Here is a 22606-nt window from a genome sequence, read left to right on the forward strand (position 1 = left end):
ATATATTTTTCAAATGTCTTGCCTCTTGAAAACCGAATTGTAAAAACCGATCCAACCGAATTGTAATTTGGTTGGATCGGGTCGGATTAAATTTAGTTTGGACTATTCGGATCTATGTTTTGAAAACCAAAATCTATTCGGATTTACTTATTTGAATCGGATCAAACTGATCCATCCAAACGAACACCCCTATACCCACGTCAAACCAAACAAAATTCCCATGATCAATTTGAAGAAAATGAAAATAGTTGATAGGTAGAGTTTAAAATATTTTTCCATAAAAATTCATCGGTTTGCATATATAGTAAAAGTTGTTATCTTAGAAAAAAAAACAAATAATAATAATAATAATAAGTAACAACTAACAATTGATCCCTCTTAGAAATCATAATTCATAAGTGTGAGTTTGATGGCTTAAGGGGACCGGACAACATTTGCTATCCAATATATTAATGGCCTGTGTGTTCTATGTAATTAATACAGTGGCCTTATCTGCCCTATTAATTTTTTAACCGCTAGCTTAACAACATTAAATGTAGTCTTATTCGAGTGTGAGGACTTAATTAATCCAAACATATTAAGGGCTACAACCCATTTTTATTTTTTCTCCAAAAACAAAAAAAATAAAAAATAGGATAAATAATGTTTCATCTTCAATACTACTTTATTTTTTTACTCTATTTTTACCCCAAGACAATATAGTCCTAGTGTATTCCAATCTTCCAACTTATATAAATTATCATACACACCCCTTCTACTAATTTGGTTTTAACAAATATATAATTTATATATTTTTTTCATTACAATAATATTAAATAAATAAGGTTATATTTATAATACTTAATTATAACATTTTGTAAAATACGTTATCGTGTTTTAAAATTTCAATATGTATTTAAATTTTTATATGAATTTGATAAACAAAGAACAAACTTTATATTTATAATTAATTAATATAATTTAATTTATAACACAATATTCTAAGTATTAAATATTACATTTAAATTATTATTAGTAGATAAAAATAAACTAGAAATGTATAAATATATAAAAAAAATGAACTAAAACCGACAACTCAAAGTTCATCCCCATTTTGGAGAAATGAATAGTATAACACCATATTTGGTGTTATACTATTCATTTCCCTCAAAATGGGGAATAAATGGGATAGGGTTGGAGAGGAATGAGGAAAGAAATTGAGTAAATAATGGAAAATAAAAGTGAATTGGAGATGCTCTAAGTCATGTTTAGAATGTAAAATGAAATCAAAAATAATTTATGAGTAACTAGATTTGCCATTCCAAAAACAAAAAAACACACAATTGCATAGTCCCATAAGATTAAGAAACTATGCACATATTTAGCTAAAAAGACTAATATAGCCAACTTTTGTAGTGATTTGCTCAAAAAAAAACCAAAAAATTCATATACTTATGCAAAATAGCCATCAATTTCATGCCATTAAAAATGACACTATTTGTATTCAATTGGTCTCTTATATTTAAGTATTTTTTTTTTGTTTTCTTGTATTTACGATCATTTTGTTAAATCTCTCTCGATCTAAGACTTCGTTTTCGCAGTACGAAGCTTCATCTTGATCTGAAAAATAGTCTTTGAAGTTCCTTATTACAAGAAAAAAAAGTTCAAAAAACGTTTTCTTAATAAAAAATCAAGATATTGTCACAAAAACCTTTACATTTGCAATATATATATATATATATATATATATATATATATATATATATATATATATATATATATATATATATATATATATATGGAAATGATCAAATGAGAACATCTAAAAGGTTGAGAACGCGAGAACAAGTATATTCATTTGTGATTCCATGTATTCATTTGTGGAGAAATGATAAATTTTTACGCAAAATCAACATGAATATGCATTTTCTCTTCAATTGAAATTAAAGGCGTAAAAATTTATTATTTCTCCACAAATGAATACATGGAATCGCAAATGAATATACTTTGTTCTCGCGTTCTCAACATTTTTGGTGTTCTCATTTGATCCTACTCCTATATATATATATATATATATATATATATATATATATATATATATATATATATATATATATATATATATATATATATATATATATATATAGAGAGAGAGAGAGAGAGAGCTAGGTTCAAATGTTTCTAGCAACTATTGTGTGCCTAAATGCACCAATGAGAATTCAAGAAATAATAAATAATTAAATAAATCATTAAAGAGTATTTTGGACCTTTTGTACGTTTAATTAAGGAAATCATTTAATTGAAATCCTGTAATTAAGGAAATAAAATAAATATATTTGACCTAGTCTCTCTCTCTCTCTTTATTCGTCATCTCCTTCTTATAAACCTAGCCCACCGTGCTCCCACCGTCTTCTCCCATCGTCGAATAATGTCCAACTCCATTGAAATCGATTGTGGCTTATTTCCCCAACCAATCAGAATTGTAGGGCTTTTTCCAACTTGTTTTTTGTTTGATCGGGAAAAAGGGAAAAGGCACACAACGAGGCGATGAAAGATACACGAAGGAAAGCATGAGGCAGAATCTGAGACACCATTCTTTGATGATAGAGAACTTGTAGCTGGAAGTGGATCCCATCATTGACATCGGGTATGCACTGTTCAACTTCAACCCCTTTCCCAATTCCCACCTCTCTTGAATTTTTCTGTATTAACATATTTTTCAATTGTAGTGTTCTAAATATCTCAGAGTTTCGATTTAAATTCTCCATGGCCATGTCACCAACTCAGCGCCATGTGGGTGTACTCGGGTTTTGGGCTTCCTTGATGACAGCTCTTGGGAACACTAAAAATATGCCAGTAAGTATTTAACTTTTTCCCTAATCTATCATAATCATCCAATTAACAAGAATAATAATGTATGCATGCTGTAATTGCTCACAGATTCGTGTAAATCAAAGATTCCTGGAGAACTTATCTCTAAGACAAAGTGTTCTCATCACAAATGCCATCTCAAATATCACAAAAGATATCCTAAGTCAGCCTCTTCAGCTACTCTCTGGTGTAGACATATTAGGAAACGCAAGCAGTGAATTTGGACATATGTCTAAAGGTGTTGCCGCCTTATCAATGGACAAAAAATTCATTCAAAGTCTCCAGAGACAGGTTAGTTTTGTTATTTTCAGTTGTCATAAATGATAGAAGTAGTTATTTATTATTTAAATTAAACATGCAGGAAAACAAAGGGGTTGAAGATTTTGGTGATGTGATCAGAGAAGGTGGAGGGGCATTAGTAAAAGGTCTATTCCGTGGAGTTACTAGCATTCTAACAAAGCCTCTAGAAGGTGCAAAAGCATCTGGAGTTGAAGGTTTTGTTTCGGGGGTAGGTAAGGGTATAATAGGCGCTGCAACACAACCTGTAAGTGGAGTCCTTGATTTATTATCAAAAACAACGGAAGGTGCAAACGCAATGAGAATGAAAATAGCAGCTGCCATTACTTCAGAAGACCTCCTTCTTCGCAGAAGACTCCCTCGCGTTATCAGTGGTGATAATTTACTTAAACCATATGATGAATACAGAGCACATGGACAGGTATATATATGGGAGTGGGACCCACAACATAAAAAAAATGTTGAATGACGGCATTGCCCCTTACACATCTTTTTTTTACATAAATGCAGGTTATACTTCAGCTTGCAGAATCGGGTTCGTTCTTTTTGCAAGTGGATTTGTTCAAAGTGCGTGGAAAGTTTGCGTTATCAGATGCTTACGAAGACCATTTCTCACTACGTAAAGATAAAATACTTCTTGTGACACATAGAAGAGTCATGCTCTTATAGGTATTATTTGTTATTAGTCTTCAAAAAAGAGTAAATTACAGCTTTGGTGATCCAGGGACCAAAATTGTTATGAAACATAAAGATAAGGACCAAAGTTGCAAACCGAAGTATTGATGATTCAATCTATGCTGGGTTTTTTTAAAATTTTAATTTTTTCAGAAATTTGAGACACCATTCTTTGATGGTAGAGAACTTGTAGCTGGAAGTATTGATGATTCAATCTATATTTATGATGTTGAAGCAAACAGATTTTCCCTTAGAATTCAAGCACATACGGTAATAGTATTCCCATTTTATATATATTCTGTTAGAATTAATTGGTAATTGCACTTTAGATTATATGATTCGATTAGAATTTGTTTTTTTTTTGTTTTTTGTTTTTTTTTTGCTTATTTTGTAATAGATGTTTCTCTCGACATGCCACTTATTCTGACAGAATATGATATCACGACAATTATTCTCATAATATGATTTCATGATTCTAGGAATACTTGATCAAGTGACTTGAGTATTACATTATGTTAGAATAAATTAAAAGTCTTTAATGTCTAACACATTCTATTAGAATTTATAGTTTATTCTTTTAGAATATACTGAAAGTTATAATATTTTAAAGTTGATCATGTTTTTTTTTTTTATTTAGGTTTTTAAGGGGCTGTCATTGATGTGGAAAATGAAGAAAACAAAGACAACGAGAGTATTCTAGCAGAATGTTGTTATTTTTTAAGAATTTTAATCATTTTTGTTGATATTCTTTTAGAATATGTATAATTATATTAAAATGTATAAGGATTTTAGTCTGTAAGAATATGTATGAATTTGTATTTAAGTTCGGATGTATAAAAATATATTAGAATGTTTGTTATTTTTCAACATCTGATTCAAGAATTTTGTTTTTCCTTCAATAATATTCTATTAGAATAAAATTCTGAAAGAGCATTATTCTAACAAAAAATATTCTGACAGAATAAAATCGGTAAAAATTGAAATTGAATTAATTAAAAAATTCAGATTTTTTAAAATTAGGAGAATTAATCATCCCTAAAAATCCGAAAATTTCCTTTTATAAATGTCGTTAATTGTACAAAATACCCTTTTGCTAAAAATTGTGTGATTATATGGTACATGTTACCCCATTGTAATATCATACACTCTCAAATCATGTCCATTGATTAATTTCATCCGTTGGTCCAGATCTGTGCATTCTGGCACACAATACTTAGTATAAACAAAATAACCTAAGCATATATATATATATATATATATATATATATATATATATATATATATATATATATATGGAAAAGTTCAATAGAGAACCATAATTATTGGTTCTTCAAGGAACCAAATCTTTTTTTTCAACTTCTAGAGCTTATTGTTTATCGAAAAAAAATCTAAAAATATCTAAATTCATATATTAACATTGTGAATGTGAAAAATAGTTTTCGGATTCACCGTGTGAATCCGGATTCACATTGTGAATTTTCAAAGATTCACAGTGTGAATTTAACGTTAAAAAAAATCGAATATGATATCATTGGAAAAAGGATAAAAAGTTATGAATTTCTGTATTTTTAGTTTTTTTTTTGATAAAAAATAAGTTCTAAAAGTTGAAAAAAAGATTGGTTCCTTGGTTAATTATGGTTTTCTATTGAACCTCACCATATATATATATATATATATATATATATATATATATATATATATATATATATATATATATATATATATATAGGTTTAGGTTGTATGGAAAACAAAAAACCCTAAAAATCATAAAAATGCATTAAAAAAATACTTAGAGATCATAAAAAAAAAATTTTGAACTTTTTTTATAAAAAATCGCAGCTTTTTATTAAAATTCGTTGAAAAAAAAATAAAAAATCAAATTTTTTTTTTGTAAAAAAAAAAGTTTTTTTTTCAAATTTTTTTTAGCGAATATCTTTAAAACCTGCGATTTTTTCATAAAAAATGTCAAAAAAAAGTTTTGTGATCTCTAGGTATTTTTTTATGCATTTTAATGATTTTTAAGGTTTTTTGTTTTCCTAAACATATATATATATATATATATATATATATATATATATATATATATATATATATATATATATATATATATATATATATATATATATATATGATCTTACTCTAACACCACTTTTTGGTACGTTAAAACCAAAACTTTGAAAGTTAATTTCTGCTTTTGTCTTTGTTAAATTTGATAACAGTTTCCAAGATATCATTAATTACTTTTTTACCTTTTTACCCTGATTTTTTTCATATTCTTCATGCACAAAAGAAAAACGTATCTTCGTATGTCAATAATGTTTAATTAAACATTGTATTATGATTTTCATTAAATACGATTTCTTTACATGCGATTTTTTTTTTGTCTATTTATAAAGTTCGTAGTAGCATTTTACCAATGGCCCATTTCACAGTGTTTCATTTTGTAGGGTTTTATTTTACTAATTATCTTCGTTTATAACATTTTACAAGGGTGCCCTGCGTAATGTGTTGTTATATTTAGGAACTTGGTTAGTTTTTTTTTACTATTACTTGACAAGTAATTATGAAATATGGTTTTTTTCCTCTAATTTAATTTGGGAAAAATAATCATAATTAGATATTTAGATAAACTATAATACAAAGGGCTTTTTGTCGCAGTGGACCTATCTTCTATAAATATGAAAAGAATGTGTCGATGAGAACCCGAGGATAAACAATAAAGGACGACGTCAGTTAATTACTTCCTGCATGGTGTTTAATACGAAAGAATTTGAACCAAAAGAGGCCATTTAATATAAAGGAAATCGGCATGTTGATATTTTAAAACGATGCATTTTCATTGAGTTGGAATTGGTATGGTATCAAGTTTTTTTTTCTTCAAACCGTATACCGTACCAACTATAATTGGTAGAAGAATTTAACTACAAGTACTATACCAATTATATTTGGTACCAACTAAATTAGCTACCAACAAATTTGGTTGGTACCAAGGGCGTATCTACCATACAAGAAGGTAGGTCCTAGGACCTACCTAAAATTTGAATTTTATTTATAATATATATATCACAAAAATTAGGAACTACCTTAGAAAAAATAGAGGACCTACCTTGAGTTTGTTTTTCTAAAAAATGTATTGAAAAGTCATTTTAAAGGGGGCAAAAAATAAGTTATGAGGCATTTGTGCTGTTAAATATATAGGGTTAAAAATAATATATAGTTTTTATCAAACAATAAGGTATCAATGCACTAATAATCAACTAATTTTTCATTAAATCGTTCGGTTTTTTCAATTATATTTCAGTCGGTTTTTTTTAAAATTTTATTTGGTGGTGGCTGATCGGTTTTTTCAGTTATATTTCATTAAATCGTATACGGCCTGACCCGACCCCTCACAAGTGTTGTTGATTTTTTTATCGGTTTCACTTAATTTGGGAACCACGTTATATTTTGTTCTAGATTCGTCACTGGTTGGTACATATTGGTATTGGTATATATACCAAAATTTTTAACTAATAAATATATTTGAAGAGTTTGACACTTGATAAGCTAAACGTGAATGTGAAATGAAGTTGTGTATTTATGGTCGTCGCTTGTTTAGTATTCTTTTTACTCTTTTAGAGTCATGTGCTAGTAATTCTTTTGGTACCGTCGATAACGGGCTAATCAATCGTCATTCACGCAATTGTGTGTGTGTGTGTGTATATATATATATATATATATATATATATATATATATATATATATATATATATATATATATATGTGTGTGTGTGTGTGTGTGTGTGTGTGAATTGGTTGGTACGGTACAACCATGATATTCAAAATTTTGTACAGTTACCGTACCAAAACTATTTAATTGGCATGGTATTAGCAGCCAAACATATTGGCTACCAAACAAGTTGGCTACCAATTTTATTGATTTGGTTGGTTCTCTGTGGTACATAGTTGTCAGCCCCATATATATATATATATATATATATATATATATATATATATATATATATATATATATATATATATATATATATATATATATATCAACTAAATCCCTTTTTCCAAAGAAAGATCTCCACTAAAAAAGAACTCAAATACTTATTTTTTAAATTCATTTTGAGTGATAAAATATGCAAAAAAAATCAATAACCCAACCTCAATCAAGATTTGCGGAAAAAACAATCTTTAAAGAAAAAGGAAGTTAGATTTAGCTAGTTGTACCTCCATCCAAAGATGAAGAGCTCAATATATGAAACACAACTATGGTAGATAAAATGAAGTTCGATTTAGCTAGTTGTAGGGTTGCTCTGTGTTCGATTGCATGATCATCTGTTTCTAATTTGATTTCGGATTGTGCCGTCTCATAGAATGTGATCATCATCATATGATGGAAAGAGGTACATTGTGCCGTCACATTGGAAGTCTGGGGAGGGATGGAATAAGATCGACTTTATGATGGAAAGAATAAGAGAAACAAATTTCAATCCAATCGCAATCATCATCTCGGTAGGTCTGATACTCATTCTTTTTATGTAACGAATTTTCCAGAATCTATTTTACCTTCTGATATGTGGCGTGTATGTTCTCAATTGGGCAAAGTTGTTGATGTCTTTATTTCAAATAAGAAGTCGCGTATGGAGAAACATATTGTATTTTCATAATGTTGATCTTATGATTAAGAAATTATGTGATGTTTGGTTTGGCTTTCATAAAATGTTTACATCGATTCCGCTTGTTGATAAAAAGGAGATCCATCATCACAAGATCCCTTCTAAGGTTGAAAAAGCAGGAAACTCCAACTTTTTCGTATGCAAGTGTGGTTAGAGGTCATTCTAGTGAGATAAGAAGAGTAAAGAAACTTGCGAGATTGATATTGTTGTTGATTTAGGGGACTTTATTATCGATAATAAGAAGCTAGCATGCCTTGTCAAGGCTAGAGATTTTAATAGGTTACCTATTCTTGGGATGTTGTGTCTTGAAGAGTGTTTTGAGAATTTTCAAAAATGGTATATGGGTGATGTTCAAATTCAATTCTAAGGATATGTGTAAAAACTTCATGGCAAGTGATGCGGTTAATCATTGGATCAATGAAAACGGAAAATGGGATAGAAACTTTGTTCCATCGTATCGTATTATTTGGGTTGATATTGAAGGTTTACCCTTACATGTTTGGAGTAAAATGGTTTTGAAAGATCTTGTATGTCCAAGAGTCATTATAGAATGATATTGCTAATAAAGTAAAGAGCAATTCATTTTTGTCTCCTTTGACTTATATGGAATGATGGTGTTAGACATACCTTTTGATTTGTTTATTACTTCATGTCATGCTTGTAAGAAAGCTCCATGCTTCTATTATTTTATGTCCTCTTTTTGCACTAAGTGTTGGGGATAAAAATAAGGCATAAAGGATGAAAGAACTAGCTTTTTCATTCACTCTTTCTCTCATTTTGGGCGGCCAATTCCGTGGTTCTCCCTCCCTCCCTTTCTCCCTCTCCTTTATTTTTGCAAAAGGTGTTAAGATAAAGGGTTCATATGTTGCTTCTCTTTAAGCATATTTTGGTATATGTCTTAAAGCTCCAAAACAACATTTATACAAGTGTTTACTAGCATATTTTGGTGGTTCAAATCTTGCTTGGTGGATACATTATAGAGAACTTCTACATTGGAGTTTTAAAGCCATTTTCATCAACTTTCTAATTTGCCAAAATGAACCAAAGTCTTCAAAGGTTATACATTGTTCTTTTTTGGTTATGTTTAATCTTTCTAAGTTCTTGCAAAATGATCATTGGTGGGTATAAAACTAGTTTTATTTTGTTCAACATCAAAGTCTTTCGTTGCTAATTACGTCTAATTATGTCTTTATAATAGTAATATTTTGAATAAAAAGTCAACAATTGGTATCAGTGTCATTTTTGCAAGATTAGTTAGATTATTTGTTCAGTTTGTGAACCTTTGTTTTTGGAAAACATGGATGGTTTTCTCTTTGCAAGGAAAATACATACATATTTTCTTTAACAAATTTATAATTGTTATTTTTTGTTGACAAAGGTTTTCTCTTTACAAGAAAAATCCATACATATTTTCATGGACCTTTATATTGTTGTTTGTGTTGATTTGTTTAAAATGGTTGTAATAATTTATTTATTTATTCATATGGTATGTAATAACTAAATAGATTAGTTTTAATTTTGTTTATTTTTGTAAGTAACATATTAGCTTTAGAAATAATTTATTTTGTACAAATATATAACAAGAAATGAAGATGGAGCCATTTTAGAAGATCAAAAGGGGTTATTCTCACAATGTTTAATAGCAGGTACAAATGTAACGTCTTCTTAAAAGTGTTGCGAAAAGTGTTGTTGATGTTAGAAAAGTGTTGCATCAAATTCTTACACTCCATGTCCTAAGGCAACACTTTCTTGAAGTGTTGCATGTTGCTGATTTTAAGCCCTTTCAAGAAGTTTTTAACTTTTTGCAAGAAATGGATATTTTCTCAAGTGAGAGCTTCAACAAAAACATTACTATATGTTTTTTGGTCCTTTTAATGTCCTTTTAGTAATGGACTTGGCATTTTGTGATGGCTCACAAAATGTCATTAGATGGTTGGTTTATGCACATATGTTTTTGGATGTTTGTTTTGTTTTATATTTTTGTTGTTATGGTTAATAAATTTGTTTTCAAATGATAAATAATATTTGAACATAAGTAAACTTCACAAAGGAGTTTGGTTTTAATGGAATTTATCTTTTAGCATAAGATGGTATGTAACACTTGGAAAATTTGTAAGTTTCATATTTAATCCCTAATCAAAAAAGTTTGCAAGAATGGTCCTTAAGGCTAGTATGCGAGGCGTACAGGGTGGTACACTTAGCGTACTAGCCCAATGCTTGATCGCGCCTTCGGACACGTACGCGGGCGTACGCTTGTGTACGCGGGGTGTACATGTGGATAAGTGAAACCCTAATTTTAGGGTGTTGCATGCTATTTAATCCTTGTGCTAGTCTCACTAGGTCATGTTTAGTCAGCCTCCATCCCTTCTTGTCCAGAAAATCGAGCCCTATGTGAGATCTTGAGAGTTTGAGCCTTAAAGTGTGATTTTTGGTGCATTGTGAAGGAGAAGAAGAAGTGAACCATTTGGAGTTGTGCTTGGAGCTTGAAGATCTGAGATTTCCTCTTCATTTGTTTACCTTGTGAGGTAAAAAGCTTCCATCTTGCTAGTCCATAATGCTAGATCGAGTTGGGTGCCATTTTTATGCTCTTTGAGTCCATGGTTTGATTTTTGAGCCTCTTGCTTCACTCCAAAAGTGATTGTGTAACATTCCATTTAGAGTAAAATAATTAAATAATAAATCTGGAACCCCGAAATGTAATTTTATTATTATCTTATATTATTATTGTTCAAACTCAAATAATATTTAGCGGGGTGTTGGCTTCCGGAAGCCAAATTACAAGAATTGAAGTTCCGGGGGTTAAAGTGTAATTTCGGAGTTTATTTTGCAAAGGATTTTAGAAGCCAGTGGGTGCTTGGTGTCATTTGGATTTAAGATGAAAGGATTTTGGATGGTTGGGGTTAAAAGGGTAAATTGTGTACCTAAGTTGAAAAGAAATTATCATGGAGGGGCTATATGGTAACTTTTAGGACTTGAATTGTTATAAATCTTGGATGATGGGGGCTGATTTGTAAATTATAGCCTTATAATGAAAAGGAATTGGGAAGGAGGGGCCAAAGGTGTACATTGAAGAAAATTGGAGATGATCGGGTATTAAAACTGTCACCATGCATCGCCACTAAACCCTAACCTTAAACATGCTAACCAACCGCCACCTCCTTCACCCTCCTTCTTCAACTCCGGTGCCGCACCACCCTTATGTCACCCTTCACCACCGGCGCTGCCATCATGCTATTCCCGATCGGCAAATGATGACAGCGACCACTGGAGGTCCGTCGCTCCTCTCCTTCTCCTTCTTAATCCGCCACCTTACGAATCTCCAGCCGTCACCATTGTCGGGAACAAGAACTGATAGTGTGAACCACCGGGATTGATGCCCTGTTGCGCTGAAACGGTGAAGACATAGTCGTCGCTGCCCATTTTCGTTGAAGATCAAGCTGTCGCCGGAGATGCTCTTCTGCCACCGTGAAATGGTGGTTGAGCTCGTGGAGCCGTGAAGCGGATGCGTCGTGTGGCTGTAGCAGGGAAGAAACGCCGGCGTGGGCGGATGCCAAACGCCATGACCGCCGCTATGTTGCTGTTGCTGCCGGAAAAACCCAAGGAAAAACCACCATGGCTGCCGGCCATGGTGGCTACCGCCTCAAGGACAGCCATGGTGGGTGTGTATGCTGTTGTATGGTGTTAATTTCATGTGTGTGTCGTGTATGGGTGGTTGTCTTATCCGGAATCACAAGAGGGCCACCACCACCGTGAGGTAGTGGCTGTCACTATCTACCACCACCTACCACCACAAGGGTGGCTGTGGGTGTGTATTTATTATGTTATTTTGAGTGTGTGTGTGTGTGTATGTGTGTTCATTGTAATATTGTTTCTAATCGTGCCAGAATAATCAATAGAAAAATCCATAACCACCACCGTGAAGTGGTGGCTGCCACCATCTACCACCACCTACCACCATAAGGGTGGTTGTGGGTGTGTATTTATTATGTTATTTTGAGTGTGTGTGTGTGTGTGTTCATTGTAATATTGTTCGTAATCGTGCCAGAATAATTAATAGAAAAATCCATAAACACCACCATGAGGTGGTGGCAGCCGCCACCAGCCGCCGTGTTGGGTGGCGGTGTGTCTCGTTCGCGTTTTGACTCGTTTGGGATGCTTGGACAAAATGGGGCTAATGGAACCCTGGTGGGCCCAAAGAAACCCTAATGGGCCCAATGAAGCCCTAATTGACCTAAAAGCCCAACCATTTGATAAATGGGCTAGTATTTGGGTTGGAAACCCTAATTAGGGTTTGGAAAACCCTAATTAGGGTTTGGAAAACCCTAATGCCATGAAACCCTAATTTTGGGATTGATCGGGACCGCACGGGAATTATGTATTAAACTTAAAATAATAATTAATAATCATGTGCAAATTAACCTAAGGCAATATTGGACTTAATGGATTAAGTCCTTAAGGGGGTAAGTAGGAACACTTAACCCTAATTGTCATTTCATGTGAAAACCCTATTTTCACTTGGGCCTTGAGTTGGGCTTTCCTATTGGTCCTTGGTGAGGCTATTGATGGGCTATCCAAGGACAAGTAAATGGACCAAAATAGTTGGATGGGCTTTAGGATAAGGCCCATGTAAGAGACTTGGGCCCAATTTGGAAAATTGGGCCATAGATGGGCCATAATTTGGCCTTTATGATTATGTGATATTGGGCCATGGGAATACCAAGAGTTTGGACTAGAATAATGGGATAGGCCTTAAGGAAAGACCATGTAGAGGTCTGGGCCCAATTTGGAAAATTGGGCCATATGTTGGGCTTTGGCCCATTACTTGACTTTTGGGCCTTTGGAGTGTGAGTTGGAACTTGGGCTTGGAACCCAATTATTAATTGGGTATTGTTTGATGTTGACAGTTCGGGAATCTGTCAACCAGCAGCTGGAGTTTTATCTGCAGGACTTCAGCAGTGCCAGGTGAGTTATCCTCACTATATCAACGGGGTCTAAGGCACCAATGTCGGCCCTTATCGTATTTGGATCCGGGTTTATTGCATGATATGTTTATTGATTTAAATCCTGGTAGTTAGGATGGTGATATGCTTAGTGACCTGGTTAGGTCGGTATCCTGGTATATAGGATGATTCTATTTTAGTGACCGGTTAGGTCTGTATCCTGGTAATAGGATGTTGCTATGATTAGTGATCTGTTAAATCGGTTTGACTATTATATATGCTAGCGTATGATATGTATGTGGACATGTTTGTTGATTGGGGGTTGGGTTGAGGCGGTCCTGCTTTGTGCTGAAGGCCAACATACCCAGGGCGGTCCGGATAAACTAAAGGCCATGCAAAGGGGTTCAGTTAGGCCGAAGGCCGAACGAGCGGTCCGGATAGGCTGTAGGCCCTGCGAGGCGATCCAGACGTGCCGAGGGCTCAGAGAGCGGTCCAGATAGGCTGAAGGCCTGCGAGGCAGTCCAGTCAGGCTGAAGGCTCATTATGCATGTTGTTTGTTTATATGTTATATGATATGGTTATATCGGTATGGCGTTGGTATTTTGGGGGTAACTCACTAAGCCTTCGAGCTTACATTTATCGATTATTGTTTCAGGTACTTTTGATGATCTCGGGAAGGCGAAGGCATGATCGTGCACCTCCTTATGTTTTATGACTTGATTCTGGGAAACTCTGATATTAAACCATTTTGAAAATATATTTGTAATAATCATTGGTTTTGAAATGTTTTAAAAAGTTTTAAATTGGCTTGATTTTTATGGATGTTACAAGTTGGTATCAGAGCCTTGGTTTGAGTGAATTGGAGGAAACACTCGTGTGTCTCTAGTCTCAAACTAAGGACAAGATTTTAAAAATGATTTTTCAAATGGTTTTCAAAATAATAAAGGAGGATGCAAGTGTACGATCAGCCGGAGCTTGCGGATAGACCCCAAAATACCTTACGGATTATTTGGGTCTGTGATATGTTAGAACAACATGCTAGTACTAGGCTAGGGATCTTCAGGATTTGCCTGATTATATGATGCCTGATAGCCTAGGGTTTTCCTTATATGAAATTGACATCATTATTGTAGTTGCTTAGTGTATACATCACGGCCGTACATAATTAAGATCTTATAGCTTGAGAATGTTTGGGTTGGCCTTATTTCCTGTTCTTATTTGATGAAGAGCTTAGGGTAGGATCAGGTATTCGAAAGTCTATAGGGTCCAGCGTTATGTATGGCTAGCGTACACGAGTGCTGCAGGGTTGGTGGAAGTTTCATGGGTGGGTTGTGAGAGGCCGGGAGGCCAGTTATCAGATATTTAGCATTCCTCTAGGAGTGAGGATTGAGCACTCGCTATGTTTATGTATATTGTTAGGGTGTTGTGGTGATACTTGAGACAAATATGGGTAGGTGTGGAAGGTAGTATGGGACCGTACTACTGAAAGCACAGGACCCATACGCGTAGCAAGGAAGTCACAACCCCTGGGGTTTAGATGGGAGTTGGTTCCCTGTTATTGTATGGATTATCCGAGATCTCTCTGGCGTATTATCAGAATGGTGGTTACGACACGTCTTGAGACCGGATCCGAGTTAGGATCGAGAGTTGGCAGCCAGGATAGGCCAGTATTGTCAGAGGATCGTGTCAGTGAGATCATCCGGGAGGAGGTGATCGAGATTTCCGGGGACAGTTGCCGGAGATGATTGGGTCTATCAAGACCGCCATGGTTGAGTATTTCGACGAGCGTTATGCAGCCATTGCTGAGACGGCTATTGCAGCAGCTACATCAGCTGTAACGACAGCAGGGGAGGAGCTGGTTGAGCTTTCCAGTACCGAGACTTGTTACTGGGACATATTCTGATAAGCAGAGGGATGCAGTTACCTGGGATCAGGGAGATGTTTCGTACTCACTACATTCCACGGGTTGAGAGGGAGAGGCTAGCATAGGAGTTTCTGGTTTGAGTCTTTGGGGATTTTATTCGAGGCCGAGATTCGAGTCGCGGGGACTCCGGAAGGGAGTGATGGTTATGATCAGCTGAAGTTTTGCAGCTGGAAGTAGAATGGATAACAGATGGATTGGAATGTCGTTTTCTAGGGAAAGGATTATGCCCTTCCAGTTTTTTTTCGAGCTCAAAGGAGGGAGCATGCTTATGGCCCTAGGATCAGATTGTATTTCCAGCTCAGGGTCAGTTGGTCGCAGGGGTTGGCGACAATATTTCAGCGCTGGTGAGCGCGGGTGGGTCGATGTGGCATAAGTATCTTGTGAAATCTGATTCCCCTTGAATATCTTGTATCAGACGGCCAAGAGTTATGGTACAATCTATTGCGCTTTCAGGATTGGAGACTATGTCTTGGGAGTAGTTGTATCCTATTTTGGGGTAGAGGTTGCTTCTGCTACTGCAGTTCAGCTGTGGATGACTGAGTGGGTGAGTGAGTCAAGGTGCGAGACCCTGAACGATGTGATTTCTAGAGCACGAGAGCGGGAGATTTGTTTGGAGCGCCTTGGGAAGAGGGGTATTATTTGGGAGGTCTGCGGACTGGGTCCTACAGGATGGTTATTCAGCACTATCAGGATTTAGTGGTTTTAGTAACCGTTATTGATTGGCGGATGAAAGCGCCAAGGGAAGTGGCTCGTTGCGGAGGTATTAGTTGGAGCATCTATCTTTGGACTTCAAGATTTGAGTGTGGGAGCATTCAAGCATTGGGAACTGTCGGTTTCACTGGGATTCAGGAAGTGTTCATTTAGTTCTTAGAAGTGTTAAATCATTTGGGATTGGCTAGTAATGGAGCACTAGTTGGAAAAAGTTGGCTGTCATCGGATCGATCATTGGAAAATGAGAAGGATTGGGAATTCTCCAAATTTCATGTGTTGTGAAGACTTAGTCGAATCTAAGTAGGGGAGAATTATCCCGGGATTCAGAAGCAGGATCGGTTTTGAAACTGGAATAAGTTTTGCACTCCCGACAGGGAGGCAGGCGGCCCAAGTGGCTGTTTGGTTTGAGTGCTGTGTGAGTTGGGAGTTCGGTAAAACTCCCCAGCATGTGAATCGCGTCTTCTCGGTGCTCGATAGCAGAATTTGGGGAATCGGGTTGGGATTCCGGTCATGAGTTGAGTTCCGTTTGGGTGTTCGGTCGAGTGTGTGCTCGACTCTGAGAGTTTTGGATTGAGAGATCGAAGGCAAGGTATCGGGCTGCGGTTGTGTTAGGGAGAATACGTTGTAAGACTGCGGGGGTAACCTTAGCATTCACGGACTCTTTCAGATGATTAGGCCAGGATGGACCAGTTCTTAAGCTTGTGGGTAGATCACAACAGGAATAGAATCAGGAAACGGTAGGTCGTTGGAGATCGGGCATGATGTAAGACTACAGTTAATCTGGTAGCATTCACTTTTCGCATTGGATTCAGTGGCGACAGGTCGTCAGGCTATTATGATCAGATGGACCAGAAGGATTGATGGAGCTGTGAGTGGCGATATAGTTAGGGCAGTTATTGCTAGTCGAAGTATCCTTCAGGAATCGCGTTGAGCGACTATGATATTGCTCTTGGCTCAGCAACCGGACAGGACTTCAGTGTTCTGGATAAGTTGGGACCAGGGAGGTCTCAGTGGACTTTGGAAGCAACCAGTAGGCAACCCACTGTTTCGGACAGTTTCTATGTTTAGGGCGGTATTGACGAATTGGGTCTTCAGGTACATGAGAAGTATGTAGATGTTGGAACCCCCAGATATCAGAAGTTGAATAGTTTGACGAGAGACAAGCGGATTGGGCTCAACAATAATGATTTGGTATGAGAGGTCTGTCACGGAGCCAGACCATCTCCAAACTTTAGGTTTCGGATCGAGCAAATGTGATCATAATACAAGGAATTCGTTTATCTTCAGATTTCAGAACCCGGTAAGGGTTGGTTACTGTGACAATCCGAAATTTTTATCTTGTAAATTTTTTTTCAAATCAATCAAGGTCAGACTCGGTTTTGTTATTTTCTAGCACTGTTTGGAGTCAATTAGAGTGTTTAAAACCTAGTGTAATCAGGGTATGAGTCGTGGGATGAGTATTGTGGGTGTAACACCTTGCAAATGAGCCAAACACACCAACACAAGGTGTGTGCGGCCGCACACCTGAGTGTGCGGCCACACACCCATCCCAGCTGCACACTCCCACCTATATTTTCAACACTTAGTCATCTTGAACACTTTTTCCACTTCTTCAAAGCTAGAACTCGTTTTCTCTCAAGTATCATCCAACTTTTCACATCAATCTTCAATCGGGTGAGTGATTTATCCTTTGATTAGCTAATACATGACCTTAACTAGCCTTTCCCTTTGATTTGATCCATGAAAACACCTATTTGGTGTTAGATCTTCAAGAACACCTAGAACACATACTACTTTTGGGGCTTTTAACTACACTTTTAAGCCTCTAGCTCGAGTATACACTTGCAATAGCTTGTTATAGGCTAAGGACCCTTGAATTTATGCATGAAAAACGCCATTTCATATGATCTTCATGTGTGTACGACCGCACACACCATGTGTACGACCGCACACACCAAGTGTGGCCGCACACACCCTTTTAAGGGTCCAATATGGCAATAAACTCCCATTCCAACTAGCCAATGGTCAAAACACCTTCCCTAGAACATCCTTATGGCTTGGAAACATGTTTTGGCACATTTCATAGTGAGTGTGCGGCCGCACACACTCTTGGCCGTACACTCTGGCCGCACACACTCTTGGCCGTACACTCTGGCCGCACACACATAAAACCCATGACCTTGTGGCCTTACACTCAAATATAGGGCCATATACCTCTTATGTGCAACCATAGGTGTTGGTAACACTTAATTCTAAGTGTTTTTATGTCCCTAAGGCGTGTCCCTATCACTTTAAGTGGTTATATACGTGGAATGTATTCATATATGTGTAATTATATGTTAAATAGGAATCGTTGTGCTCAAGACTCCAATTGACACCCAACAATCCTATATCGATCTTTCATTCGAGTTACTCACTACAGGTGAGTTCATACCCCCTTAATCAATCTTTTAAATGATTTTAAATGCTTTTATGGGGGGGGGGGATACAAGTTGATCTTTTATAGTTATTATATCAATCACATGTGATTAATAACTACCAAACAAGTGGATTCCTTACTTTCAAACTGTGTTATCAAACAAACTACTTTTCAAACTGTTTTCTCAAACTCTTTTACATGTCCAATACTTTTATCAAACTCTTTTACATGTCAAATACTTTTATTCAATTTCCTTTGCTCTTATATTCTGTTAAATGTATATCTGTATAGATATAGTTATATAAGTAGGATTGAAAGGACTTAGGACTGATAACTCACCTTACCTCCTGTTCCTCGTTTGGTTGTGGACTTAGGGTATCGGTTATTTGTCCGAAGGTTGTTTGAATCCTAGTTATATATTATGTATATGTATATAGATATAAAAGTTCCTTCTTTCTATTCAATACCTTTGGGTAGCAAAGGTATACAGATATGTTCATACATACAAATCACATTACTAGTAAGCTACAATAGGCGTAGTTTAGGAAGTTACTAATAGTATTACTAGAACAATGGAACATACAATGAATCAGTTCATACATGAGTCTATACATTACAATACAGCTAGTACATACTATTCATTTTACAAGGAAACATACATGCTAGACAGAGAGAGAACATACAATACCATACAGAGAGAACATACATACATACTAGACAGAGAGAGAACACACAATACAGCTAGTACATTCAATACATATACAAGAATACTATTTCAGTTATGTGAGCCACGTAACGGGGCATGGCACTACCTGTCATGACCGTTTTGTATCCAGAATCTCCTTAAGTGGGGAGCGTATGAGTTTGTGTATAAATCTATACTGGATTGACTATCCTACACCTTGTTGCTCGCTACAGTGGGACTTGCAAGTCTACGGGTGCCAAACGTCATTTCTTCCGACATCTTACATTGTCGCGTTCTATAGTCGGTAGCAGGGTACAAGCCGATCACATGGTACTTTAAATTACAATTAGTTTAAGGTAGTTAGTACAGCAGTAGTTACTTAATACAATACTACAGTACTATTTCATTTTTCCATTGCATTCACTTTGTGATCTTCACACAATAAACAGTAATGTAGAAACTATATTTTTGGTAAATAATAGTCAGATTGGGAAAATACATACTCTTACAAGAGACACACACATAGATACTAGATGCCTTGGTAGAAGGCTACTTTTAGTAGGAAACATAGGGTTTTCTAGGAGATTCAAACCTTTTTACAAATTCACACAACACTTTCTTACAAATACTTTCATACAAATATAGACACTAATATACTTATGATCTTACCAGCTTTAAAGCTGATACTCGCTTTCAAAATAACTTGTATTCTCAGGTCGCCAGTAGACAAGTACCGATGCCAGGTTTTGAGAAGATGGAGCTCGTTCAAGACTCATCTTTTATTTTGATTCATATTTTGGTGTCTATTTAACTTGACAGAACACACTTGTATTAAAATTATATTATTAATGCAATGGATGATGTTGTTGCTTGTTTACTACTTTGCACTGTTGTGATACTGAACATGACGTCCTCCACCCCCGAACGATTCCGCCGTTCCGGTTTTGGGGTGTGACAGTTACGGGTGTCTTGGAAAGGTTGGGGTATGCTTGTAGTTGTGGCCATGTAGTTCAAGTTGTCTGGCGTGTAAGGAATGATAAGAAACGATTTCGAGGACGAAATCAAATTTAAGTGGGGAGAGTTGTAACATTCCATTTAAAGTAGAATAATCAAATAATAAATCCGGAACCCCGAAATGTAATTGTATTATTATCTTATATTATTATTGTTCAAAATCAAATAATATTTAGCGAGGTGTTGGCTTCGGGAAGCCAAATGACAAGAACTGAAGTTCCGGGGGTTAAAGTGTAATTTCGGGGTTTATTTTGCAAAGGATTTTAGAAGCAAGGGGTGTGTGGTATCATTTGGATTTAATATGAAAGGATTTTGGATGACTGGGGTTAAAAGGGTAAATTATGTACCTACGTTGAATAGAAATTGTCATGGAGGGGCTATTTGGTAACTTTTGGGACTTGAATTGTTATAAATAATGGATGATGGGGGTTGATTTGTAAATTATAGCCTTATAATGAAAAGGAATTGGGAAGGAGGGGCCAAAGGTGTACATTGAAGAAAATTGGAGATGATCGGGTATTAAACCCATCACCATGCATCGCCACTAAACCGTAACCCTAAACATGCTAACCAGTCGCCACCTCTTTCACCCTCCTTCTTCAACTCCGACACCGCACCACCCTTATGCCACCCTTCACCACCAGTGCTGCCACCATGCTATTCCCGATCGGCAAATGACGACAGCGACCACTGGAGTTCTGCCGCTCTTCTCCTTCTCCTTCTTAATCCGTCACCTTACGAACGTCCAGTCGTCACCATTACCAGGAACAAGAACTGATAATGTGAACCACCGGGATTGCTGCCCTGTTGCGCTGAAACGGTGAAGACATAGCCGCCGCTGCCCATTTTCGTTGAAGATCAAGCTGTCGCCGGAGATGCTCTTTTGCCACCGTGAAATGGTGGCTGAGCTCGTGGAGCCGTGAAGTGGATGCGTCGTGTAGCTGTAGCAAGGAAGAAACGCCGGCATGGGCGGATTCCAAACACCATTGTAACAACCCAAATTTCGAGTCCAAAAATTTCATTTTTAATTAATTGGTTTGTAAAACTTCCATAAGAAAAACATCGTAAAGACATATCATTTCGTAAAGCCAATATCTCATGTCTAAAAACCAAACCATAAACATAACAATGTCAGAGTACAATCCCAAGAATCTCGTAATGAGGAAACCCAACGTATGTGTGTATGATGTGCAGCTACCACGCCGGCTCCTTCCCCTTTGCTGAAGAGGTACCTGAAACAAAACTGAAAACTGTAACCACGAAGCTTAATGAGTTCCTCCATCGTACCGCATACCATACAATCACATAACATACATATACTGTCAGGAATATCTGGGTGTCCGACCTACCCCTTCGGTCCTCTCGACCGGATACTGCCTAGCATATCTGGGTGCTGGCCTCCCCTTCGGTCCTCTCGACTGGATACTGCCTAGAATATCTGGGTGCTGGCCTCCCCTTCGGTCCTCTCGACCGGATACTGCCTAGCATATCTGGGTGCTGGCCTCCCCTTCGGTCCTCTCGACCGGATACTGGGGACTATTTCACCCCTCTACTACTACCACAAAACATATAACACATAATCATATTCTATCTAGCATGACTGGGTATGACTACCCCCTTCGGCCCTATCGACCGAAAATCTTGGGGACTATCTCCCCTACTGCTACCAGCATATAACATCATATCATACTAGCACATAACACATCAGGTAGTACCAAACCTAGATGAATATCACAAAGACAGTCATCTAACATACAACTCCTACTGGTGGGCCGGCATTGTGGCCGTAGACCCACCGCTACTAGAAGGTAACTCACCTCGCAAGGCTGACTGCTGAAAAGCTGATCGGCAGATGTCTGACTGCTGCTCCGGTGATCCTCCGGCTATAAATCCATAAAACACATAGTCAGACACTGATAACTACTCTTAGGGTAAAATGATTATTTTACCCCTGACCAAGTCAAAGTCAAAGTCAACTTCCAGTTGACCTGACTCGTCGAGTTGGGCCGCCAACTCGTCGAGTCTCTATCCTTCCATCTGCCCTTCTTCACGCCCCTACTCGTCGAGTTTAGCAAAGACTCGACGAGTTCTCCTTCTAAAACATCCTCGAATGAACCTTCATCCGACTCGCCGAATTGTATGAACAACTCGTCGAGTTCATCCCCATCCTATGAACAAGTCTGCCCTTGACTCGCCGAGTTGTATGAACAACTCGTCGAGTTCATCATCGAACGTTGGGACATTGCCTTGGACTCGCCGAGTCTATTCATACACTCGTCGAGTCCTATGATTTCCAGGTCTATGGCTAAGTCCAATGTGTTGGGTCTTTCCCCCGGACCCCTCTAAGACCACTCTAACACTCACTGGGTTCCTTCGAACTATAACAGAAAAGGGAAGTCAAGCCATGGACTCGCCGAGTCCCAAGAA

The 22606-nt window shown here is 36.6% G+C and overlaps 1 protein-coding gene across 1 annotated transcript; it reads left to right on the forward strand.

Annotated features, from left to right (window-relative positions):
- The first annotated feature begins 2713 nt into the window (after nucleotides 1-2713).
- LOC145127867 (intermembrane lipid transfer protein VPS13-like) lies at nucleotides 2714-3816 on the forward strand. Its single transcript, XM_079062989.1, has 4 exons — nucleotides 2714-2835; nucleotides 2920-3141; nucleotides 3212-3568; nucleotides 3658-3816. Exons 1-4 carry the CDS (start codon nucleotides 2746-2748, stop codon nucleotides 3814-3816), a joined length of 828 nt encoding a protein of 275 aa, XP_078919115.1. The 5' UTR covers nucleotides 2714-2745.
- Nucleotides 3817-22606: the final 18790 nt, after the last annotated feature.

The sequence above is a fragment of the Lactuca virosa genome, chromosome 7 (assembly GCF_052849685.1).
Source record: "Lactuca virosa cultivar CGN04683 chromosome 7, Lactuca_virosa_CGN04683_v6, whole genome shotgun sequence".
NCBI lineage: Eukaryota > Viridiplantae > Streptophyta > Magnoliopsida > Asterales > Asteraceae > Lactuca > Lactuca virosa.